Source organism: Crocuta crocuta, unplaced genomic scaffold (assembly GCF_008692635.1).
Source record: "Crocuta crocuta isolate KB4526 unplaced genomic scaffold, BGI_CrCroc_1.0 scaffold92, whole genome shotgun sequence".
Lineage (NCBI taxonomy): Eukaryota > Metazoa > Chordata > Mammalia > Carnivora > Hyaenidae > Crocuta > Crocuta crocuta.
In genome coordinates this window covers 5,656,860-5,684,246 of record NW_027528804.1, presented here as the reverse complement: position 1 = coordinate 5,684,246, position 27,387 = coordinate 5,656,860, and the positions used below count along the sequence as shown (strand labels likewise).

The 27,387-nt window shown below is 33.9% G+C and overlaps 1 protein-coding gene across 3 annotated transcripts in view; it reads right to left on the bottom strand.

The window, feature by feature from the left end:
- The window catches only part of AIMP1 (aminoacyl tRNA synthetase complex interacting multifunctional protein 1), a 39,956-nt gene that overhangs the window by 9,081 nt on the left and 3,488 nt on the right, over window positions 1-27,387 (bottom strand). The window contains exons 2-7 of one of the 3 annotated variants that reach the window (XM_077755787.1): window positions 25,585-25,685; window positions 20,009-20,142; window positions 17,441-17,554; window positions 14,417-14,581; window positions 11,387-11,592; window positions 5,010-5,178 (exon numbers count right to left, since the gene is read on the bottom strand). In XM_077755787.1, the coding sequence (XP_077611913.1) occupies window positions 5,010-5,178; window positions 11,387-11,592; window positions 14,417-14,581; window positions 17,441-17,554; window positions 20,009-20,142; window positions 25,585-25,586 (790 nt within the window). In that variant the 5' untranslated portion in view covers window positions 25,587-25,685. The remainder of the gene's footprint in view (window positions 1-5,009; window positions 5,179-11,386; window positions 11,593-14,416; window positions 14,582-17,440; window positions 17,555-20,008; window positions 20,143-25,584; window positions 25,686-27,387) is intronic. The other 2 variants (XM_077755785.1, XM_077755788.1) reach the window with 2 other exon arrangements.

Here is a 27,387-nt window from a genome sequence, read left to right as displayed (position 1 = left end):
GTGTTATGTTCTTCTAAATATTATTTTCATAGTTTTCTTTCTTTTTTCTTTTTGGCATAGTTATCCAACGAAGTTAAGTGATATCAATAAAGTTCTTAAAAAAGCTAAAAACTGCAGAGCCTCTGAAATTGCTAAACACATGCCAGTAATCACCATTTGGAAATGGTTACACATAATGTAAGAGAACTAATCCTTCAGAGACTATTTTAGGCCAACTCAATGTAAACAAAGCACATAGGGAATAGGAAACAGTTCAGAGAGGAGTTTGTACAGATGTAAAAAGCTGTGACTACCTCCTTAGAATTTAAAACCTACAAAAAGCAATAAATACAAATTCCAAAATCTCAAGTATTCAGTCTGAAATAAAAACCAGAAACTTCATTTTAATAAGGCCATTGTTTTGTATAAAATGCTCACTGATTATCAGCTCTTTGATATCTGCCAGGGCCATAAAAAGCCTAGCGCAAACTTATTTTATGTTTGATTAACTGAGTTTTTGAACTAAAGTAATTGTACTATTGCCAACTGTGGCACAAAAACTAAAGTATAACTTTGCAAATAAAGGTTGATTAAATTTACAAAGCTAATCAATAGAGAAAAGTGGTTTGGTGGTTTACTAGGAATAACTATGACAATAATGAAGGCAGATCCTCAGGCCTCTTCTCTAAATATTGATTTTTGTTTGTATTTTATATGTTTTACTAGTATGTTTCTTTCTGTTTATTCACTAACCAATTTATTGAGCACTTACTCTATGCCAGTCATTTTTCTAGATGCTAGACATATAGCAGTGAATAATCACCATACACACACACACACTAAAAATCTTGATTTTAACGATGCTTACATTTCTCTGTGGGGAGACAATTAACGTTTAGTATATTAAATGACGATAACTGTCTCAGAGAAAAAACAAAAACAAATAACATTTAAAAGATTTCAATAGGATCACAGACCAAGCCATGTAGCTATTTGGGGAAAGAGTCAGAGGCTCAAATGGAGTGATTAACAAAGATTAACTGAATTAACTGATTTCAGTGATTAACTGAAAGTATAAGGAAGGGCCAGGGCAAAAGCAGGGAGAGGAGTCATAAAGTTTTGCTTTACAGATGAGAGATGCTGGCACCAGGACCAAAGTGGTAGTGAGCAAAGATGAGAATGATTCTAGATTATGTTCAGAAGGTACAATTACCAGGATTTTTGGAAGGAGACAATATGTGAGAAAATTTCCTGTCAGATTAAGATGAGAAATACTATGGAAAACGAGAATTCTAGGGGAGAAATGGGGATAAGTATTCTCCTTTGGGACATATTAGTGAAAAGTCTAGTAGGCAGCTGCATAAGTAACTGGATAAAACAGCCAAGAAAATGAACATGAAAAAGAAAAGAGAAGAGGTCAAAGTCTGGACCAAGGTCTGGGATATTCCAATTTAAGAGGACAGGGAGGTGAAGAAGAATCAGCAAAGGAATTAAGAAGGACGACCAATGAAGCAAGAGGACCACCAAGAGAATGTGGTGCAAGAAACCAAGTTAACTAAGAAAAAATCTAAGAACCAGCCAAGGATACTTAGCTATTGAGTGTAATTGGTGACTGTGATCAGAGAAGTTCTAGAAAAGTAGTATGGAAAACTGACTGAAATGGGTTTTAGAAAGATGAATTAAATTTAGACAAGTTTATATTTATTTTTAAGAATAAAGGGATCAAAAGTTCAATACTCTTGTACATATCATACATGCTTTGTGATTAACCACTAACATGTTTATTAATAAAACTCAGTAACAACAGAAATAAGTATGATCTTGGATGTTAAACACCTGAATGCAAATTCTCATTTATTATTAGACCAAATCCAGTGTATTGTCAAAAAGGGTTTGTTGTTGCTACTGTCTTCTAGCTATATTATTTTCAAGTTATTTTTGCTTGGTGCTTTTGGGACTAGTTATCACATTTAAATGGTAAATTGTATAGCTTCACACATTGAAATTTTTAAGAAATACTGGGTGGGGAGGGTTTATAGCCATTGTTATAAAAAATATCATTTGGCATCTTCTAAACTCTATGAACTTTCTGGATTTGTAGTTGGAATAGTTGTTAGGTGTAAATGCCTTTTCAAGGCCAAATAGCACTTCAAAGGTTTGAGCTCCAATTGCAATTTCTATACCACACTTTATATAACCTGAAATGTAAGTCTCCAGACACTGATCACATCAAGTGAACATCAAATTGTACCAGCAGACACCTTAAGCTTTAAAATGTAAAACAGATGCTGAAAAATAAAGCACTGATAAATCATGGATCTAACGGGAAAAAGAAAAAAAAAAAAGAAGAAAAATGTTAAGACTAATGGCCTGCTGCATAGTATTAACTGTTATTTCCTTTCAGATTTATTGCTCCAGAAACAACTGATATGGAAGCATAAGCAAGATGAGCATTAACAGACCTCACATCCTAAAGTTCATCAATTATTTGATGCTATTCAGTTTGGTTGAGCTATTGTAAATGGTAAGAAAATAATCTCATGGGCCATTTTAAAAGGTTAGGTTTTCCCTTTTCTTCTAAAAAAAAACTTTTTTTAATGTTTTATTTATTTCTAGGAGAGAGAGAGAGACCGCGTGAGCAGGGGAGGGTCAGAGAGAGAGAGGGAGTCACAGACTCTGAAACAGGCTCCAGGCTCTGAGCTGGCAGTCAGCACAGAGCCCAACGTGCGGCTCGAACCCACGAACCGCAAGATCATGACCTAAGCGAAAGTCGGACGCTCAACCGACTAAGCCACCCAGGCGCCCCTGGTTTTCCCTTTTCTCACTTTACAAATATTTTGTACCATCTCCACATATTCATGTGCTGACGCACAAGGGCAAACTATGAATTTGCAAGAAATATCAGACTTTGGAACAATGTAAATATAAACACATAAACAACCAAATGGATAGATTAAAAAGTATAATAAATACAAGAAATTCATACTGGGCTATTAGCATCTCTAATGCTAAGTCACTGAGTAACTAAAGAAAAACCTTCAATATATTCAATAGTAGCATCCAAATAAACCTGATTCAAGTGCTGAAATTATTACCTGATAATTCTTTGAGGTAAGGGAATGAAAGCTGGCATAGAACTAAAAGAATCAGAAGACTTCATTAATGAAGGAGTCCATATTAATTCATAGCAAGCAGCAATCAATAAAAATGCTATAGTGCTATAAATTCAGGTACATTTATTCTTTGATTCCTTCAGTAACTCTATATAACCGAAAGCAAGAAGCTGAGTTTTGTTGGGCCTCAAACTGAATCTATAAAATAGTGGATTAGAGTAGATGATTTCTTCCAATTCTAAGCATATAACTCTACAATTTACATCAGAAAATAAAACTTAAAGAAAACATACTAAATCCTAAGTGTTTAAATAGAAAGGAAGCCAAATGTTAATTTAAAAGGTAAACCAAATTTCCTTTTTTTAAATGCATGCTGAATCTTAAAATGTTTACTTTTATTGTCATTTTATTCCAGCTGAGTGAATGAAACTTCTCAATAGAATTTTAGGTTTGTCAGATATACCAATGATGATTTACCCCAAAGTGTGAGGTTTGGGGAAGTGTTCTGAAATTGTGGAAGCAGAGTGATCATATGCTCCTAGAACCAAAAGCCACCACGTGGCTTTAAGAAATGATTCTAAATGAGATTTTCCCAAAATCTAGTTTAACGAAAAAGTTTCTTAGCACACATATTATTATGGTTTCCATTCTACCAAGGTTCAAGACACAGACATGTATTCAAAGTCACAGATACTTGCTAAACAATCCCTGTGTTTTTTTAGATTAGCCTATTTTTAACAAGGAGAGAAGGGGAAGCTGAGTTTCAAGGAAATTAACCCATGGTTCCATCCATATTTTATATCTTAGTCCAGTGTTAAAATCCTTCATATCCTAATATTTTATCAAACACCGTTAACATAGGATTTAAAAAGCAGGCACATCTAACCACATCAGTGTTGCTATTAAAACTCAGCTGTTTCTACAAATATATTTCCAAATCAATTCTGACTTTTAGACCAAATACTCCTTTTTACCTAATTTATTTCTACTTTTCCCATGATTGTAGTTAAATGAACATCCTTTAAAAAAATGCATTCTTTTGTTTCTCCTCCTTTTACGAGGGAAATACTTATTCTATATCTGACACCCTTTCTCTTTTGCTTCAAAGACCTATATGAAGAAACTTTTTCACACATGATGAAACTTCATCTGTCTCAGGACCATTTTACTGGAGAAAACAAGCAATATGAAAAGCAATTTCCTTAGACATTATTACAATGAATACAAGTTTTAACTCAGTTTTTCTCTAGATCCTACAGTCAAGTAAAAGCATATACAAGTACATTATTAAATAAAGTTGGAGAATTATACATTTCCTCCCCCATGTATGAACTTTTCATCTTTCTGTGCTGCTTTCTGAGATAATCTATAGCTTCAAAGAATCTGCAACACATTAATTAGTTCTCTATCTATATCATACTCTTCTGCTATGTGTTATTAGTATTTTGCCTATAGCAAACTCCAACATTTTTTTAAAAACATATTTTTAATGTTTATTTATTTTTGAGAGAGAGAGAGCGTGAATGTGGAAGGGCCAAAGAGAGAAGAAGGAGACAGAGAGAATCCCAGGCAAGTTCTGTGCTGTCGTCACAGAGCCCGAAGGGTAGTTCGAACTCACGAACCGCAAGGTCATGACCTGAGTTGAAACCAAGAGTCGGATGTTTAACTGAATGAGCCACCCAGGCACCCCTCTCTCTAGTGTTTTATGCAATGTGTGTATATTCATGGGGAGAGTGATGATTAGATAGTTGTGCTTAATGTGCCATCTTGAACCAATCTCAAGAAACTCAATAATAAAATCAGTAATAATGGTCTATTAATGTAAAGCCTTGTAATCATACACAAGATTGGTTTTAAACTAAATACTACAAGAGAACAATGATTCCCAAACTATTTTAAATAATAACTAATACTTACCAGGAAAAGCATCAAAAACAATTCTGTCTCCAGGAACAGACCCAGTAGGAGGTGACAAGATTTCAACCTTCTCGGGTGAACTAGCACACATCACCATTGCCTGAGAGATTACTCCCCTCATCTTTGCAGGTTTCAGGTTACAAAGTAAAATCACCATCCGATTTTGCATCTGTGTGAAACATAAATTGATGAATATTAAATATATACAGAGAATAATTATACCTAGAGTGCACTAAGGTACATCTATATGCTAAATGTACAATGTTCTATTTTTATAGATGTCTGTCTCTATGTCCAAAATCTTTTACTGTTGTTATGACTACTTACATAAACATGAAAAAAATTTCATGTTTTTGCAACATGACAGTGCACTATAGCTGAAGGAGCAGAGGCAAGACTATTCAGTTAAATAATTTTTAGACTGAGTGAAACAGATGTGGTTTTGAATTTAGCTGCCATGTACTACAAATCAGACTGTATAAAGTTGAAATGTTTTTTTCCTCACAAAATGAGGAAAATGGTATCAAAATTAAATAGTCCCCTCTAGAAGTATATCATAACATGTATGTAAAGCATTTAGCATAATGTTAGCACTGAAATAAATGAACAATCCTTTTTTTCCCCTTACATATTTGGTCATTGCCAATACTATGCAAGATTCATTTACTAATTTAAAAATTACTCTTGGGACTCTATCAGACTCGTGGGAAGATGTGGAGGAGGATCCTGAGCTCACCTAGCCCCACAGACACACCAAGGAAACAACTGAATCTACTGCAACAAGCTCTGAGATCGATCTGAAGACTGGCAGTACAGATCATCCACAGCTAAACAGAAGACAAAATCAAAAAGGATAGGAAAAGGGGCGCCTGGGTGGCTCAGTTGGTTAAGCGTCCGACTTCGGCTCAGGTCATGATCTCATGGTTAGTGGGTTCGAGCCCCACGTCGGGTTCTGTGCTGACAGCTCAGAGCCTAGAGCCTGTTTCAGATTCTGTGTCTCCCTCTCTCTGCCCCTCCCCTGCTCATGCTCTGTCTCTCTCTCTCTGTCTCAAAAATAAATATATATATATAAAAAAAAAAAAGGACAGGAAGAGCAGAGACACAGTTGGGAACCCTGGCAACTAACCACAAACAAGATGAATGTCACAAAACACAGAGGAGTAAGGGGGTCAGACACCAAACCTGGGGACCCAATCTGGGAAGATTAATCTTCCTAACACCGGGCTTTGAAAATCAGCAGGACTTAACTCTAGGAGCTTTAAAAATCAGCAGGGCTTAACTGTGGGAAAACCAGAGGGTGTCAGTAAACTGAGCCCCCACACTAAAAGAGCCATCACTGACACAGCACCAAAGCACAGTTTGAAGTGTGAGGAATTTGTGAAGATTTACTGGCTAATCTTAGGATATGCTAGAGGGGCAAAGATCTACCAGAAATATCTCTGGGAAAGAAAGAAGTGCCAGAGCGCATCATTTTTCTTGCCCTCCCCATTTAGGTGGCTGGAAGCCTGCAGGAACCACTGCTATCACTCTCCATCTAACTTACCAGCACCACATGCCCAGCCCCAGCATTCCCTTGCAGACATGCACCACCTAATACAGCCACAACAGGAGGTACCCTTCCAAAACAGATCCTACCATGTCAAACACATGAAGCAAGCAGGTCTTAGACCACTCCAAAGTGACTACGGCTCTGGGAAGAAGGGGAGATAACCCTACACACCAGCACAACCACAACTGCTGCAATGAGTACTCTTATCAGGCTGTGCAGGGAGCAAGCCTTGCCCTTCATGCACCTGCGGCTGTTACAGAGGCTAACTGCAGACAGTTAAGATGAGTGCTGGCCTCATCCACCAGTGAGCTCACAAGTCCCTCAACAGCATTGGAAGTAAACCCTGCACAGTGCAAAAACAGGAAGCCAAGAGAGTCACTGTAGTCATAAGCACATATCCATAACCACCAATCTTGAAAAAGAAGAACAAAACTGGAATTATCATAATCCTAGATTTCAAGATATACTACAAAACTGTAGTAATCAAAACAGTATGATATGGCACAAAATAGACACATATAGATCAATGGAACAGAATAGAGAGCCCAGAAATAAAACCACACTTATAGGGTCAAGTAATCTACAACAAAGGAGACAAGAATATACAATTGGCAAAGGACAGTCTTTTCAATATAAGGTGCTGGGAAAACTGGACAGCAACATGCAGAAGAATGAAACCGGACCACTTTCTTAAACCATACACAAAAATAAACTCAAAATGATTAAAGACCTAACTATGAGACTTGATACCATAAAACTCGAAGAAAACATAAGCAGTAATTTCTTTGACAAAAGCCATAGAAACTTTTTTCTAGATATGTCTCCTCAGGCAAGGGAAACAAAAGCAAATTTAAACTATTAGGACTATATGAAAATAAAACCTTTTGCAAAACAAAGGAAATCATCATCAAAACAAAAAGGCAACCTACTGAGTGAGAGAAGACATTTGCAAATGATACTTCCAATAAAGGGTTAATATCCAAAATACATAAAGAACTTCTACAATTCAATACAAAAAACCCACAAACAACCCAATTAAAAATGGACAGAGGGCCTGTGTAGGTATTTTTCAAAAGACATACAGATGGCCAACAGATACATGAAAAACTGCTCAACATCACTATTCATCAGGGAACTGCAAATCAAAACCACAATGAGATATCACTTTATACCAGGTGGAATTGTAGTATAAAAAAGCTAAGAAATAAGTGATGTCAAGGATATGGAGAGTTCCAACAACTCTCACACAGCGTTGGTGGAATGTAAATCGGTACAACCACTGTGGAAAAGGTTTGGAGGTTCCTCAAAAAATTGAAAATAGAAATACTATATGATACAGTAATTCCACCACTAGGTAGTTACCCAAAGAAAATGAAAACCCAAATTCAAAAAGATATATGCACCCTTTACATTTACTGCAGGATTATTTCTAAGAGCTAAGATATGGAAGCAATCCTACTGTCCATAGGCAGATGAATGGATAAAGACATATACATACATATGTGTGTGTATACACATTCATACATATGTCTATGTGTATCCATATATATGTATATACACATATATATGGAACGTACATAATGTGGAATATACACATAGTGGAATATTACTTGGCCACAAAAAGGAATGAAATTTTGCCATTCAAGACAACATAGATGGACCTAGGGGGTACTGATGTAAAGTGAAAGAAATCAAACAGAGAAAGACAAATACTAAATGATTTCACTTATATACAGAACCTAAAACACAAAAGAAATAAACAAACAACAGACTCTTAAATACAGAGAACAAACTTGTGGTTGTCAGAAGGGAAGTGGATAGGAGAGTGGATGGGAGGATGGGCAAAATAAGTAAAGGGGATTAAGAGGTACAAACTTTCCGCTATAAAATAAATAAGGGATGGAGATGAAAAGTGCAGCATAGGGAATATAGTCAATAATATTTTAGTAACTTTGCATGGTGACCACACTTATTGTAGCGAGCACTCAGTAATGCACAGAAATGTTAAATCACTGGAACAATTGTACACTTGAAATGAATATAACACTGCAAGTCAACTATACTTCAACAACAAATATCAAAAGCATTATGTACACTGCATATAATATTTACAGCCATTTCTACAATTTGTCAGAGAAGTGAATAGAAATTTCTTTAATCTTCATGAGTTGAAGTATCTTAATCTTTTCCACAATTAGCAAAAAAAGGGACACAGTTGTTTATATTCTTTCAACAGGCTTAAAATAAAATAGCATACAAGTGAATTGTCACACAAGGGGAAGAGAAAAGGCACATTTGAAATAAAAAAGATGGTTTGGGGCATCCGAGTGGCTCAACTGGTCAAGTGTCTGACTCTTGATTTCGGCTCAGGTCATGATCTAGAGCCCTATTCAGGCTCTGCACTGACAACACAAAGCCTGCTTGGCATCTCACTTTTGGCCCCTCTCCCAAACACAAGTGCATACTCTCTCTCAAAATAAATAAACACTAAACAATAAATAAATAATGCTTTTATAAGTTAATGTTATGGCAAATTTGCTCCCAAATTCTATGATTAAAAAATAATAAATAAAAATAGTATTAGGCCTAAGAATCAAATTCAAAAGGCCCCCCTTTTCAGAGGTCTTCATGAATAAGATTCTTCTTCATATAAATAATTTGAAAATGCCATGTGTTAGAAAAGAAGTTATAGCAAATAAGTATAAGAAAAAACAGGGTTAGCCAGATGCAACTGTTGAAGCATCAGATGATACCCATGGACCTTTACCTTAGAAAAACACACAAATCTACAAAGTTTAGTATGTAATTTGGGGGGCAAAGTGCTCCTGCTTTATAGAATGTTTACTACTGCCTTGACAGGTTAGATAAAGATGTGTATATAAACAGCTTTGTTTAAGGCTATGAATGACAGTTTTAGGAAGAGAAGAAATTGTCTGCAACTTATAGGAACAAAAAGATAAAACCCAATGTAGGAGTTGTTTTTCCAATTTCAGCTGGCTCAATTTCAATTGGTTCTTTTCTCCAGGACTTCTTATGAACCTAACTTCATAAGCAGTTATAAAGAAGTCCTGGTCCTCTATAAAAGATGAATGTTAAAAAGAGGGGAAAAAAGCGTACATCTTCACGAAACTCCTTATTTTCATTTTTCTCATCTCAACAAAACAGCCAGAACCTATTAATATAGGCAGTATGTCATGTTTTTCCTTAGCTCAACAGTTCTCCAATGACTTTTGTCTCACTCAGAATAAAAGTCAGTCTTTACAATGATCTGGAAGATCTTATGTCTTTTGGCATCCCTCTCTCTCTGATTTCCTATTGCATGGTATTCCCCCTATTCACTCTGCTGTAGTGACACTACTTCCTGCTGTTCTTTCAACATGCCAGGTATACTTCTTAGAACAGCCTGAAATGCTCTTCTACCAGACACTCCTATGATTTTTCTTCACTTTCTTAGACCTTTACTTAAATGTCACTTTTTTAATGATGCCTTCCCAGGCTACTTTATATAAAATGACAGAATTCTAACTTCAACAACTCCTAGACTCTTTCCCTACTTTATTTTTCTCTTAATACTTATCACTGTTTAATATACTGTATATGCTCATTTTTCTCACTCCCCCATAGGGTTGTGAACTTCACGAAGGCAGACTTTTTTATTTCTAAACAAAATCTATCAATCTACTTACCTATCTACCTACCTACCTACCAATCATCTTAATTCATTGCTATATCCCTTATCTAGAATAGTGCCTGATATACTGCAGGTATCCAATAAATATGTGCATCTGGAAGTATGAAAAAATGAATGAATGTAGGAATTTATCCACAATTGCAAAGCCAATAAGCAACAGAGTTGGCAATGAACAGGGAAGTAGAATTATTTTAATATTAAAGTCTATAGCCTTTGCAGTATCTCTGAAGCACCATAAGACAGAGGTTAATAGGCAGATGACTCATTACCGTAGAGGATGTCTTGAAAGACCAAATTAAAACGATAACTGCCTCTAATTTTTTGCACTGTCACCAGAAATACATATGTGTGTAAACACACACACACACACGCACACTTTAAATACCTAAGTAACAACAAAATATAAAACAACCAGTTTTTAAGAAATAGAAAAATCCATTAAAAATTATAAGTTCAAGTTCCATTAGCCCCTCTCCTCTTTTTTCTTCAAGTATGAACCTATTTCTTGAATTATAAAGAAAAGAAAAAAAAAAGACTTGTTCTTACTCTTACTTTTTAGATTGATGCTTTTTGGTTTCACGTAACAGCGATTTAAAAAAAATCAAGGAATAATACAATTCCATGACAGAACAATGATAAAGATATTTATACTGTATTACATATAAAATACCAAACTAAAAACATTTTAAAAACTGAGAAAAAATAATGCATCTTTCTTCTTCTTTTTTAAAATGTTTATTTATTTGAGAGAGAGATTTAGACCGTAAGCAGGGGAGGAGTAGAGAGAGAGAAGGAGAGTGAGAATTCCAAGTAGGCTCCACACTGTCAGCATAGAGCCGGACCTGGAGTTCGAACTCACAAGCTGTGATATCATGACCTGATCAGAAATCAAGAGTCAGATGCTTAACCAACTGAGCCACCCAGGTGGCCCATCGTTTTTCTTTCTATCCTCATGAATTTGATCCTAATTTACAACTTTCTTGCAAGTTTTTGGTGACATTTATTTTATTAAAATTAATCAAGTGAACCAATCAATACTGGCTCATGTTGTATGGCCACCTAATTCAAAATTATATGGAAGAACATCAAGGAAAAATGACATTTGTGTGCAGAAGTAACTTTAACTGTACAGATTACCTGTTCAAGAGGAACATGATTCACCAGGCCACTGACAACTGTTCTTGGGACTGTTTCTCCAACATCTACTTCTTCTACATATAAAGAATCTGCATCAGGATGTTTTCTGGCAGTGATGATACAACCAACTCGAAGATCCAGACGAGAAACATCTATTGGCTTAGAGTCAGCACTTCCGGCTGATTGCTGTTTTTTCTCCTTTTTCTCTAAAAAATATTTCTGAATGGTTAATCATCAGAAGTAAAACAAAAATAAGCTATGAAAAACTCACTAGCAAAAATACTGAAGTAACTGAGCTTTAAAAGAAAGAGTGTTTATCTCCCACCTTCACTTAAATAGTAACAAAGGAAAGAATTGTTCAAGTCATAATTTCCTGAACCCTAAGTGCTATTTCTCTCTTAAATAACTGCCTAAATCTCTAGTTAAAGACATAGAGTAAAAGTTGGTAAACCATATTCATTTATTTACATATTGCCTATGGATGCTTTTGCAGTATAGCAGTCATTGTGATAATGACTTTATGGTCTGCAAAGTTTAAGATATGAAATGGACTTTTACTGAGAAAATTTGCCTTTCCCTTAAACAAAGCTAGAGAAAATCCTTTAAAATTTTTATTGTGACTCTTTAGAAAGTGAAAGAACATCACAATTGTAGACAGAACTAAGAAAATGAACTACAAATATAATTTCACTGCTAAAACACCTATAACTACACAATGAATTTTTCCATTTCTTGTATTCCTCTGAAGACTTAGGGTTATAGGTTTATATGAACGACTATGGAGTAGAAGAGAACATTTTATTCTAATGTTTTAGAAACATTCCTCTTATTTGTATGTTTATAATCTAACTGTTATTAGCATTTTGATCACTTTGGCTATTGAATGCAACCTATGAAAAGTTCATATTCCTTAAGTTTACATTTAGTTTCTCTGGCAGAAAAAAAATGTAAAACAAAATAAAAACTTATTCACCTGCAACCTACAGGGTAGAGATACGTAGTGACTTAGCAGCATTCCTTCTCAACATTACCTTTGTTTAATCTTTGAAAAACTATTTACTGAGATCCAAGGCACTGGAAATAGTGAGATGAATGGCCCATGCTATCAAGACACTGAAAATTGCCTTTAAGGAAGATGGATGTATATAATGAATATGTGACAAACATTACATACACAAAGATATACAGACATACAGAGATAGATAATTCTGCCTGAAGTGGGAAAGAATGATTTTGTGTAAGGACATTTGCAATTTATACAAACAGGGCTTACAAAAAAAAGAGGTAATTCCAAATATGGACAATTTTTAATGTTACTAGCAAAAACTAGTAAAAACTCAAATGATATAGAATATACAAAATTACCAGAAGAAAATACATCAACAATCTTCACAGTAGTTACCTCTGAGTGACAATCTATGTTTAATGTAATGCAGTATAACAGTATATCTACATATCTATATTTTTAATTTTAATCAACTCCCTAGGCATTTGTAATACTTTTACCAGGAATCCGTATTTCAGAGGTGACTGCAAACATCAAAATCTATACCAAGAACTTAGTCCTAATGAAAGATTTTAGAAATGTTTCATTGAAAAATAAGTGATGCTCACATGTGGCAGCCTAGAAAGATTATATGGTTAACCACAGCCTCTGCATGAGCAGAATTTTGAAATCTGGCAATTCTAGCAGTCAAGCGCCAATGGAACACCCCACTATCACAGCACTGCCCAATATGGTAGTGGCCAACCACATATAGCCACCTAAATTTAAATTTAAAATAATAAAATATTCAGTTCCTTAATCACGCCAGACATTTAAAATGTTCAATAGCCATGACTGCTTTTTAGCTACTGTGTTGGATTATGCAGCTATATAGCATCTCCATCACTACAGAGAGTACCACTGGACAGAAGCATTCTAGACACAGAGCTCCATTTGGTCTTGTGTGCTTCCTCCTCTTACAAAGGAAGACTCCACTGCCTCATTTCACTAGAAGATTAACTAATCCTGCAGTCACAAAAACACAACATACCTTCTTTTGGGTATGGAATTCATCATACTTAGAATAGGCTGATTGTTTTGTGCTTACATCTTTATAAAGTGAAAGAATTAGTTTGACTTGCTTTCGCTATAATCATACCACCTAGTGGTAAAGTTATGTAGAGGATGTACAGCCCCTATCTACTTCTTTTTTTTTTTTAATTTAATGTTTTATTTATTTATGAAAGAGAGAGAGGCAGTGTGAGCAGGGGAGGGTCAGAGAGAGAGGGAGACACAAAATCACAAACAGGCTCCAGGCTAGCTGTTGGCACAGAGCCCGACATGGGGTTCAAACCCATAAACCATGAAATCATGACCTGAGCCGAAGTCGGATGCTTAGCCAACTGAGCCACCCAGGCGCCCCATGCCCCTATCTACTTCTAAGAAAGGTTACTGATGTCTACCAAAAGGAACTGGCAAGTGTTAGATGCTAAATTGGCTTTGGTTAGTTCACAAATTCCTCATCCATATTTTCCAGAAACGCTTAAGTGGGTGTTAAGTGTTATGAGAGGTATGTATAATGAATTATAAATGCTCTTTTTTAGACACAACTAGAAAAACGAAATGTACAGAGTAAAGGAGACTAGGTCAAAAAGGAGTTAGATTTATGATGAGAATAGCTTTAAGTAATAAGGTTAAGAATAAATTAGAAAAGATGAGAAAGCTAACTTTCTACCAGTGACTTCTCTGAAACTGAAATATACACTAAAATTTAGTCTCCTCAAACTACATATGGACCTCTACTTTCTATGTTTAATTATGTTAAAACATACTCAACCTCAAATGCCACAGTCTTACCCTGTCAACCTGGTCAATCTTCACATATTTCTTTGGGGCTCATTTTCTGTGTTACAATATCATACTCTTCCTAATTTTATTCTAGTTCATATAGGTTTCAACTTTCTTCTGACACCACTATTATTGTCAAAAATGTTGACATCTGATAAACCAGTCAAAAGCCAAGTAAACTTGAAGGTTAAAAATACCTTTAATTTCAATTTTCTCTTTCATCTTTTCTTCTGCTTTTCCTCCTGTTATCTGTTCTTTGGCATCAGAAGATACAGTTGTTATTGGTATAGACTGTATTGCTTTTTCAGAAACCGTGGGATTAGCTTGCAGTAGAGTACCAGATGGGAACGGTATCTGTTTCACTGACACAGAAAATGAAATAAAGTCATTATGAACTCTTTTTAAAAGAAAAATTCATTCTATGTGATTATCAAATACCTACTAAGATTATAAAAAGGCTGCCAAAAAATTAAGTATATTTTAAACATGATGAAAGTTAAATCATTCTCATTCAATCACTAGTGACTCAACTGAGACAATTACAGATAATAACAACAACACTGATTATGGACTATGTTCTAGACACTTTTCAAAATGCTTTATATGAATTAATCCTATAATTCTCATAAATACCCTAAAAGCAGTAAATTTTTTTTTTGTTTCTTTTTTTTTTTAAGAGAGAGAGAGCAGAGGCAAGGTTGAGAGTCAGAGAGAGAAAGAGAAAGAGAGAGAGAGAGAGAGAGAGAGAGAGAGAGAGAGAGAGAGAGAATCTTATGCAAACTCCATGCTCATTGCAAAGCCCGAAACAGAGCTGATCCCATGACCCTGGGATCATGACCTGAGCCGAAATCAAGAGTTAGACACTCAAGCGACTGAGCTACCCAGACACCTCCAAAAACAGTATGTTCTATTCACATCCCCATTTACAGATGATCAACATGAGTAATACAGAAGTTAAAAAATTGGCCCATCACACACAGTGAGTAGGAAAATAGGATTTATACTCAGGCAGTCTGTCTCCAGAGACTATCCTCTCATGGTTTGGCAAGTTTTTGACTCAGGTGTTCTTTTATACTGAACAATTAACTGGGAAAGTGTTTTAATAATAGAGATTTCTTTATTAGAATTAATGGAGATGCATGTCCATAATTCTATTTCAAAAAAAAGCTTTTTAAGGAAAAAAAATTCCTTCAGCAATGTTAACACTCTCATAGCTTAGTGAATATGGAAAAACAAAATCTTGTGAGGGATAGTGATGTGGGTTAGATTCTGGCCAATATTCAGAGCACTTTTCTAGGTATTTTTAAGTTCCCTGGAGGCTACTGTTTCATTAAGTAATGTGACTCTCCTTATTTTATGTTTCACCATTTGACAGAATGCAATACTTTAATTCAAGCTGTTGATAAGCTTTAACATCTCATTAATAAGATCAGTGTTTAAAATGTTCCAGGGAAATCTTTTAGAACTGGGAAAATGGAAAGCAGTTTTACGCTGCTAATATTTTAACTGTTTATTTAATTCTGTACCTGTATTCCAAATCTCCTTGTCTTGGAAAAGATCACATTTTCCATTAACCAACAATATTCCCTTTAGTTGATAGTTTTAAGCATACATTACTGATTTTTCCTTACTTCTATTAAGCTCACTCTACCTAAGGGTAGAGTCTATACTACAGATTTCAAAATAATTCACTCACTGACAGAATAATTTGAAAGGAAAGAGTAAGAGAGACTTTCACTATACTTGGGCCTCCTTAACTCACTTAGGAAGGATTTTCTATAATAGAGTCAACTGCCTTTTTGATATTATAATAGAGCTATTAATATTGTTTAATAATAATGTAAATTTGTCTGGACACCTTTAAAATAATTCAACAAAATATAAAATTTTATTTATAACAACTGAAATGATAATTATCTGCTGAGTTAAGTAACTTAAAATTATATGATTTCAGGAATGCCTGGGTAACTCAGTCAGTTAACTGACTGACTCTTGATTTCGACTCAGGTCATGATCTCGTGATTGTGAGATTGAGTCCTGCTGCATGGACTCTGTGCTGAGTGTGAAGCCTGCTTGGGATTCTCTCTCTGCCCCTTCCCTGCTTGCCCACACACATACACATACTCTCTAATCTCTCAAAATAAACATTTAAAAAATTGTATGACTTCAAACAAATTACTTTATACCTGTAAGCTTCAATTTCCTCATATGTAAAACAAGAATATTTGTGTACACAAGATTTTAAGGATAAAATATATAATACACATGAAGCACTTGGCACTCTAGCCTGGCATACAGTATAACTAAATGTCAGCAAAAATATCATTATGGCTTATATTCAGTAACTATTTAATAAGGAAAAGTGATGCTCTAGTTGAAGCACTTAGCACAGAGATTAAAAGAATAGTTGTGTTTTTTTTTTAATTCAAGTATAATTAACATACAGTGCTACCTTACTTTCAGGTGTACAGTATGATTTCCTTGATGAAGTAAGAATATACGATGGAAAAAAGAGAGTCTCTTCAACAAATGGTGTTGGGAAAACTGAACAGCTACATGCAAAAGAATGAAACTGGAGCACTTTCTTACACAGTACACAAAAATAAACTCAAAATGGATTGAAGACCTAAATGTGAGACCTGAAACCATAAAATTCCTAGAAGAAAAGAATTTTTCTACACATCTCCTGAAGCAAGGGAAACCAAACTAAACTACTAAGACTACACCAAAATAAAGCTTTTGCACAGTGAAAGAAAACATCCACAAAACAAAAAGGCAACTAACTGAATGAGGGAAGACACTTGCGAATGTTATTATCTGATAAGGGGTTAATATCCAACTTATATAAAGAACTTCTACAATTCAACACCAATAATAATAATTCAACACCAATAATCATAATCATAATCCACTTAATAATGGGCATAGTACCTGAACATTTTTCAAAAGATCTACAGATGGCCAACAAGCACATGAAAAGATGCTCAACATCACTAAAAGCATAGGTTTTTGAACCCAGCTCTGTCACTTTTCGCATGAGCTCAGGCAAGATCATATGCCTTTTCTAAATTTCCATTTTCTCTTCTGTAAAGGAGGACAATTGCATAAGAAGGTCTACTGTGGGGATAAAATGAGAAATCTAGCACAATACCTAACTTAATAAACAATGATACAATTACTATTACAAATCAAAACAACCTATCATTTCTATATTTAATTACCTCCATTTTGAATTTCTGCCTGAATTAGCTCTTGTTTCAATTCTTCAATTTCTTTCTTTAATTTAGCATTTTCAACTCGAAGTTTCTTCTCTTCTCTCAAAGTTGCCTGCAAAACTAGGATTAAGAAAACTAGTAAAGATATAGCCAAGTTTTCTAAAAGGTTTCTTATGAATGCTACTTGAAAAGAACATAGCAGTATAAACTATGATAATACCAGTAAACAAATGTTTTCCTATTCCTTTATATCAGTTTAGGATTAAAATAAAGTGATAATTAAAATAGAGAAAAAGGAAGAAACTGTGAAATAATAATGGAACAGAAAAGTTTTGTTTATGGGGTGCCTGGGTAGCTCAGTTGGTTGAGCATCCGACTTCGGTTCAGGTCATGATCTCACAGTTGGTGGGTTCAAGCCTCGCGTCCAGCTCTGTGCTGACAGCTCAGAGTCTGGATCCTGCTTTGGATTCTGTGTCTCCCTCTCTCTGTGATCCCCTCTCCCTCGCTTGTGCTCTCTCTCTCTCAAAAACTGAATAAACATTAAAAAAATTTTTTTTTAAGTTTTGTTTTTGAATTGTTTTTCTAGGTTCCATAAATATGCTAATGACAACTAAATAATAGGTAAAGTATCAAAATGAGACAAGTATTAAGACACATTATTATTTCTTGAAGCTGGAGATCTAATGATAGCAAACTATAAAAAAATGACTCTCACTTCTTTCTTTTTAATCATTACTTTGTAAAAACTACAATCTGTTATTCTTTTTTTCCTAATGTCTCAAAGATTGAGCTGGTGAAACATTCATTGAGTGAAATAGCTTCAAAGATTTGCTCAATATATGTGCGTTAAAGATGAGCAATAGAATATACAAAGGATTAAAAAAACAAACAAACCAAAAACAAAACAATGATTCTCAGTGGGGTTAATACTGGTCCCCAGGTAGGATTCTTAAAATCTATAGGAGTATTTTTGCGCATTTACTGGGCAGAAATCAGGGATGCCAGATGTCCTGAAATATGCTAGATACACTCGAAGAGCTCCCTCACATTCTGCAGAATTTTCCAGTGACCGATTACACTTCTGTGTAAGTGAAAATCCTATTATCTGAGCCTAGATCCTGTTTTTTTAAATATAAACACAAAATATTCTTAATCATTTTCATTATCTCCTGAATTTTCTGTAAATCAAATATCATAAAAATCTAGACCATACTTTGTTTTGTTCACAGCTGAAGAATTATTCATCATTCTGAGTAAATTGAAACCATAATTGAAAACTGCTTCTGCTATTGGAGTTGCTTACATGAAGGCAGACTAAATACACACTCCTACCAGTTAGCATTATATCTGCTGCATTCTTGGTGACTTTATGTATGTGAGTCATGCAGCACATGACTTTCTCATATGTCTGGTAGGTAGTACCATCCTAAGTATTTACTTACTAAAATAGATTCTTTTATCATTCTTACTATTTATAAAATTACTTTCTTTTTTAATTCTCCTGTGTATTAAACACATATTAATGTATGTTTGAAATTATGTGTATATGTAGGTTATTTTATCTGAAAAATATTTTCTTTATAAAATGTTAAGAGCTTTTACAAAATATTTATTGCAAAACAGGAATAAAGGGACTGAAAAGCACCAGGATAGGATACCAAAAAGTAATAATGATGAAGGTGAAGAATAAACATGCAAGTGTAGAAAGGTTCGTTTTTTTTTTAATTAGCATACTGAAATGCTAGTCAAGATGCTAACTGATACTCATATAAGATAAAATTCACAGAAGCACTGATTATCTCCAATCTCTTCATCTTACTAAATGGAAAGAAATATTAAAACCTAAGAAAAGTAATAAGAAAAATCCTTTAAGAACATTAGAAAAATAAGAAAAAACATTTATAAAGCATTATAAAAAGAAATAATTAAAGCAGTAATTTAATATAAAGAAAAAATATTCTGAAGAACAAATGTACAATTCTATAAGCCATTCACAATCTTATACACCAAAGAAAAGCATTTATTTCTATTATTTATAGTAAAAGACTTGGATTTTGATTACACCATTAACATTGACGAGAAATAAAATATACTTAAAAAATTTCAACCTAAATCCTAAAAGCATAAAGTCAGATTTGATAGTTTTGTACATATCATAGCAATTTCTAGGTAAAATTTAAAGACATAATAGAAAAAATGTAAACATCACTTCAGAAGATGCCTTAGTAGAGAGTAATATGAGTATTTATTCTGTTATGAGATATTTGAGTCCAGATTTGATTCTGCCCAATTTTCTTCAATTTACTAATTCTATATCAACTTATTTTAAACATTAATTTTCCTTTAGCACTCTTAAAATAATACGTTATTTTCTCTACATTACATTCATTACATACCAATTCTAATTCATCTTAGTCCCAAAATACTATTTTACTCAAAATTAAACCATTAAAGGACTCTAAAAGTTATCATCAAGTGGATGAAGTAATAATTTATGGAGTAAACACAGTTTTGGTGTTGTCACTATGTGAATTCATTTTAAGTATATCCTTTCAAAAATGTAAAATCCCTTACTTGCTTTCTCCTTAAGAAGAGCAACTTGCTGTTTTAAATATTCAATAATTTGATCTGCTTCTGCGCCCTTTTGTTCCAGTCTCTTCAGAACAGCACCATTAGTTGCCATTTTTGCCAAGAAACGGCAGAAAATCCTAGGTGAAAAAATAAAAGTGATAAGTTATACCACAGAAAGAATACATTTATCGTACAAAGACACTGAGCAAAGTATGAAAGGAAAAATGCTTTCCACTCTAACAGATCAATATATTAGAAAAAGACTTTTCCTACAAATACTCTTCCTCCAGAGCAACAAACCAAACAAATGGCAGGAACATTAAACCACTAATTCCTCAAAATGTTTGGAAGACAAAATCAGTTTTCTTTCCCTAAATGCAAAAGACATGCTATTTAACCACACTTTAGGCTGGAAATTTTTAAAGAAATCTTTAAAACAGGAAATTATTATGACACAAAACAGGAACATCAAGGGAAAAGAACAATAACCTTAACTAAGCTGTAACTGTGTATCACACCTATGTTCCAAAGTTAAGAACTGCTGAATTCCTTCTTTACATGCTACTTTTGTATACTGCATATTTCTACTGTTTATTTACTTATGTACAATTATAAGGAGGAATATGTGAATTAGTAAAGACAAAAGAAAAAGATCAACAATTAGGAACATATCGATATTAATGACATGCCTACTCAGAAATAATGTCAGCATATATACTGTGACTCTTGTAAAATAAATAATTAGAATTTTAATTTCATAATAATTTACAGAAATTAGAAAATATTTTGTCAGTGTACAAAAAAATGTTTACGAGATTAACTCATAATGTTAAAGTTTAAACTGCCAAATATTAAAATAGTCACACTGACAAAAAATTTATCATTAATACTACAAACTGCTCTTTTTTACCACATTAACATTAATTTATAATACTAAGTATAACAATAACACACAAGCACTGCTGAAGTAATTCTGATTTTAAATAAGTGATACACATTAAAATAGTGAAATTTTCAGATAAAGGAAAATATTGGCTAATAACGGACAAATAATACAAGATGTTTGAAAATTTCAAATTATGCAATATCCATTCTATAAAAAGAACATTCTGAAATGTTTACCTTTTTATAAAAATGGAAATAATCCTCAAAAACTTCTATGCTGAAGGTAACAATTTATAAATAGAACCACTAAAAAAACTGATAAAAATAAAGTTGCTAATAAAATGAAGAAAATATAAATGAAGTTAATCTGAGAAAGTCATAGTAAACTGCTCATATTCTATACAGGCTATTTATTATTTAACAATTAAAAAATACAGAGCACTTTAGTACAAAAATTGAAAATGAAGATATCAATTTACTAACATGAACACAGAATACCCTGTTGTTCCTCAAATTTTTCTTTTGGAACGTTAGCGAACAATACATATGAACATATGAAGAAAGTTAAAGTAAAAACAGCTACGTTCTTTTGGATTTTTGGTATCCTCCTTTAGGCATTCTTTCAGCTTAATGTCTACTTTAGTCTAGACGTTAATAATAAAATATATTCAATAGGTGAAATAACTATCTCAAGAAAAATAATGAGTATGATTTAGCATAATTTGTTGACTTTTATTTTTGTGGCAAAAAAACAAAAACAAAAAAAACTTTGTTGAATTAACACTAAAATAAATGTGACATCAGTGATACACTTTAGTAAAATCCCTAGTAAACTAGTATCTTAACTCATAAGAAATAAATGAGTATATAATAGTTGTCATGAATTTGTCAAGAAGTACAGAAAGTTATTTCACAAATACCAGCCAAACATGAAACTCGTGTCCTGACTCAACAGAAAAAGTTTCAAAACCAAGACTAACTGTTGCGGACGAAATGACACAAAGGACAAGACACACACAAAAGACAGACAGAGACACAACTCCGGCCGGAGGAACAATTCTACGAAAGCCCCTCTTGCGGTTTATTTTATACCCGGTAACTGGATACAAACTGAAATCTACAAGATGCATTCCTTTACCAATTAAGGGCCAGTAGCCAAACACATTTCAAGGACAGGTGGGAGCAAAGGGAGGAAGCGACCACAACATGTTTACTAAGAGGCCTGCTCACAATTCCAGCCTCCTCCTTACTTCTAAGGAGGGCATGTTCCCTCGTTTGCGAGCGGACCATTAAACTTGGATATTGTGTGCAGGCCTCCTGGCAGAGCACCCCGTTTGCAGGCATGCTTTGCCCAGGCAGGGAGCCCCGTGTGCAGGCACATCCCCGCGTCCCTAACCACGCTTTCCTGTGGTCACTCTCGGGCTCCCACACTAACAATAATTTGCAAAATAGAGATCATTTTATTCAGTTGATGAATCTATTAACTACCCACAAAATACAGTTACAAAAACGAGTTAAGTAAAATGACTTTTGTAATACATGTTGAAGCCCCAGCATAAGTTTAGTAAGAAAGACTGCTTCAAAACATAAACACAAATGAGCTGCATACACTAAACACATATATACACCAACAGAGGAAATGAGATAAAAAGAAGTGGTAATACTCTGAATGATACTGAAAGAAAATATGTATCTCCATATTTTATATATTATATAAATTGTAAAAAAGTATAATTTATATGCTTGGCTATAACTTTGCAAATAATTGCTTAGATTAAGGTCTAATTTTAAATTATGAAATTGAACCAGAACTGAGACATCACTTGAAATATTTAGTAATAATGGATTCACTTTTTGTTTTTTTTTAATGTTTTTATTTATTTTTTGAGAGAGAGACAGAGCATGAGTTGAGGAGGGGGAGAGAGAGAGGGAGCCATGGAATCCAAAGTATCCTCCAGGCTCTGAGCTGTCAGCCCAGAGCCCAAAGCAGGGCTGGAACTTGTGAACCACGAGATCATGACCTGGGCTGAAGTCGGATGCTCAACTGACTGAGCCACCCATGCTCCCAATAAAGTGGATTCATTTTTAATAAAATAATTGTATAAACAAAATATGAAAAATAAAGAGAAAACATGTTAGTAACAAAGAGAAATGTTACTAACAAAACGTATTTAGGCCATGAAGTCTTAAAATGTCAATGAGAGAGAGAGGTGACAGTGATCCTAATAAACCACTCATATATAAATTAATCATGGATTACAGAAGCCATCTCAAATTTCCTGATAGGCATTGCTGGGTAAAAATAATAATAAAATCTAGTGTCTTTGTCTTTAGTATCTGCCAGGTCTTTTTCTAAGCACTTCACAATATTAACTTAATTATCACAACACCTTGAGGTACTTATTATTATTCCTTTTCTTTGTTTAGAATACTAAGGGCTTAGTATAAGAGTATGAGATAAAAGTAATTTAATAAAAAGAACATGGACTTGGAAATCACAAGAACTTGGATCAAACCCTACCCTTTGCCTCTAAACCAACTTACCTAATCTCTCTGAGCCTCAAGTTTTCTTACTTGTAAAATGGAGATAATTTTATATATTTCATAGCATTGATATGGGACAAAATGAGATAACATGCATAGTATTCAATATTTCTGGCAATTGGTAAAAAAATGTCAGCCATTAAGCAAAATTTTGGGAACACAAAAAAGGATTTATGTGCAATCCTCACCTTCAAGAAGCTCACAGTAATCCTATGAGCATATTTTGTGTATCTTTAGGTAAATGATTTTTGTTTTCTTAAAGGTTAAGAACATAGCAAATAATAAAAATACAAATTATACAGACTGATATTAAAAATATACTTAGATAAATTAGCTAAGCCACTCCTTAATTTGTAAATCCTGGTATATAGCCTATGGGGGTAATAAACACTAATATTTACATTAATTGTGAATTTTATGTGTATATATTAAAGACTCCTGTCCTCGTGAATACAATAAGACAACAGTCAACTGAAAATCTTTCCATTTTCCCCTATAAATAGATATTACCATTGTAATTATAAACACTCTAAAAATAACAAATTTAAGATTATTTAAACAACTGGTACAATAAAAAGAACACTGAATGGCTTATAAATTCAATCTAAATGCCTTGTGAAAGTCTTCTAAGAAGTAGTATTAACGGTTCTCAACTCTGGCTCAAAAGGCAAAGCAATCCAGCATGAGCCATACATACTATCTGACAAAGGAACATAAATGGCCAAGAATACCAAGAGAAAAACTGTCTTATGAAAATGATGTAAATTGTTTTGGTTTAAGGAAAATAGAAAAGTAATAAAACTTCACTGAATGCTTTCTACTCAATTTTGCTGTGAACCTAAAACTGCTCTAAAATATAAAGTGTTAAGAAAATTCACTGAACCTCAAACTTAAGAATGTATGAATTTAAAATCTGAAAATACTCTAGATCCTAATTACTGATGACAAAGCCTTTATTTGGTTATGCAATAATAATTTTCCAGCATTTACAACATATATCATAGTGATAGGTTACTTGTAACCATTTTAACAGCCACAGTACCAATAATACCACACTACAAAGGAAGTCTCATTAAGAGAAGAAAGCATCGGGGCGCCTGGGTGGCTTAGTCGGTTAAGCGTCCGACTTTCGCTTAGGTCATGATCTTGTGGTTCGTGGGTTCGAGCCCCGCGTCGGGCTCTGTGCTGACTGCCAGCTTAGAGCCTGGAGCCTGTTTCAGTCTGTGACTCTCTCTCTCTGACCCTCTCCTGCTCACACTGTCTCTCTCTCTCTCTCCTAGAAATAAATAAAAACATTAAAAAAAAAAAAAGAGAGAGAAGAAAGCATCTTTTGCTAGCACATTTTTCCAGCAATAATCAAGTTTTCTTGGCAAAATAAAACAGGAACGACTATAAAACACACTGTTTTAACTAGCATCTACTTTTTCTTTACTCCTAGATAACTGGTTCTTTTGGCAATATTATTTACGATATCAAAATTAACCTGTCTTTTGAGATATTCTGGATTAGCTAGAAAGACAAGTCTATACGTTAAAGAAAAATTCCCTCAAATGCTAAGAGCTATGTACTGATTTTCAATTAGAAGCTCTGGAATAGGTTTTTCTAGTACTTGTTAATTAACTGTCTTTAAACTTTTCAAAAATATAAGTACGATGCATAAGTTTATGTCCATTTTTTCTAGTATATTGATCACTTGCACCAGCAGAAAAATAGGTGGGTTTTTTTTTTTCCCCTTAAAATATTTATAGCTGAATAATCTTGGTTGAATCACATACGTAACAGGCTGTGTGATCTTGGTGTACTTAACTTCTCTATGTTTCTTTTTTTTTAATTTATAAAATGAAGATACTTTCCCTGACTTCACTTCCTATTACTTGGCACCTTCTTTTAGGGATCCTTTGTCTTGACGTGGCCCTTTAACGTTTATGTTTTTCAGGGTTTGGTCCTGATCTCTAGTCGCTTCTAGGGATTACAAACTATCACCACCATATATACCAGGGATCCCTGTCTTGGAGGGTTAACAATGTATGAAACAGCAGAAGGTGAATGCCTTTAAGCAAGGCAAAACAGGCTGCACAACTCCCTGTTGTCTGCCATTTATGCCAGGTCCCTATAAATAAATTAAGTTCATGACCCCCAATTTTACTTACATTTCCTGATTTTGAGCTATGTGCTGGGTTTATAGTAGAGAGCAAAATTAAACATATTTTTTGTATTCACTCAGCTGTTAGACAGAGGGAAACGCAGTAAACTGGAAAAAAAAAAAAAACTTTTAAATGAGGTTAAGTTTAGGGCAACAGTGCTAGTTTAATAAAAACATTGCATTAAGTTTGGACAAACTTTGTATCATTTAACCCAGTGCTCATTTTGTTATCATGTGCCAACTGTTCCACAGTGACTTTCAATTTTACAGAGTACCTACTGAATTTCATAACTAAGTTTCCTTGGTCTCCTCAGAGGTTTTAATGTGTTAATAGGCTTAGGTTTTTCCACAGATGATAATGCTAATAATAATTATTTTTAAGTTTATTTACTTATTTTGAAAGAGTGTGAGTGGGGACTGGGGTAGAGAGAGAGAAAAAGGATCCCAAGCAGGCTTCACACTGTCAGCATGGAGGCTGATGTGGGGCTAGATCCCATGACTCTGAGATTTTGACCTGAGCCAAAATCAAGAGTTGGGATGCTTAACCAACTGAGCCACTCAGGTTACCCAGTAATAACAATGTTAGTAACAGATAACATTTGTAGAGTATTTATTATGGGCTGGCTAAATGTTTTACATAGATCATCTGTGAATATTCTTTAATTATTTCCGTTATACAGAGAAGAAAACTTGAATTAAAATTAGTTTGTCTTAGGTCACGTGACCAGTTAGTAACAGGATTAAAACTCAGGGTCAGTCTGGTTCTGAAGTTAGCTCTTTTAATGTTGAAGCTAGAATTTCTATAAAAGACACAATTAATGTAGTTTCCCCAATGCATTTAACACAGAATACTAACCAAGGAACACCTATTAACATTTATTAAAACTAATATCTTCTAAAACAATTTGGGGATACTGGCTTAATCTGTATTAAATTTTAATGATTAGGAGATTAAAATCGATATAATACTTAACTGGATGCACAGTAATTACAAATGTAAAACACATAAAAAAAGAGAAAACAGTACACAAGTATGTGAATTGTGTTTGAATAGTAAGAGTTTTTGGATAGTTTACATACACTTCTTTTTCCCTTACTAAATTAAAAAAAAATAATGAATTTATTTTTATGACAAAAGCATCTGAAAAGTATTATCTAAATTATTCTGCCTCTTAATTTTGTTCATAATGTACATTATGGGTTATCAAATCTAAAAAGCCATCATAAGATACTGCTATTCATAAAAGCTGATGCTGATTTTAGGAAATACATAAATTTACACTACACCTTAATCATTAAAACATATACAAAAGATTATTTCTGAAATTCCTATAATTTCCAAATGGCTTTCCTTTACCTTGTCAATTTCCTCAGTAGTTTTTTCCCCACTCTGTTTCTAAATTGTCAGTAACTTCTTTTAAACAACAAACTCCCTGCCCTATAGTTAGGAACAAACTATAAACAAATAAGCTATTGTTTTGAAATGGAAATTTTAGGTGCAGGTTTTCAATTTTACTTTATAGTATAGAAATTCTGCAAATATCTGGAAGTGTCTCTCTACTTCCCCAAAACACCTGATTTCACTACTTCAAGACTTAAACTATGTAAAAGGTTAGATTCTTCTGAGATACTCAGAATTGTATTGTATTTCATCACATCTAAGTTGCCACCAATTGTAAAACGGCTCCAATCATGATACTCTGGCATTTTATGTACCATTAAAAAACAAAACAAAACTACCCTTCCTGTATTATTTGAAAAACCTCTTTTGGGGCGCCTGGGTGGCTTAGTCGGTTAAGCGTCTGACTTT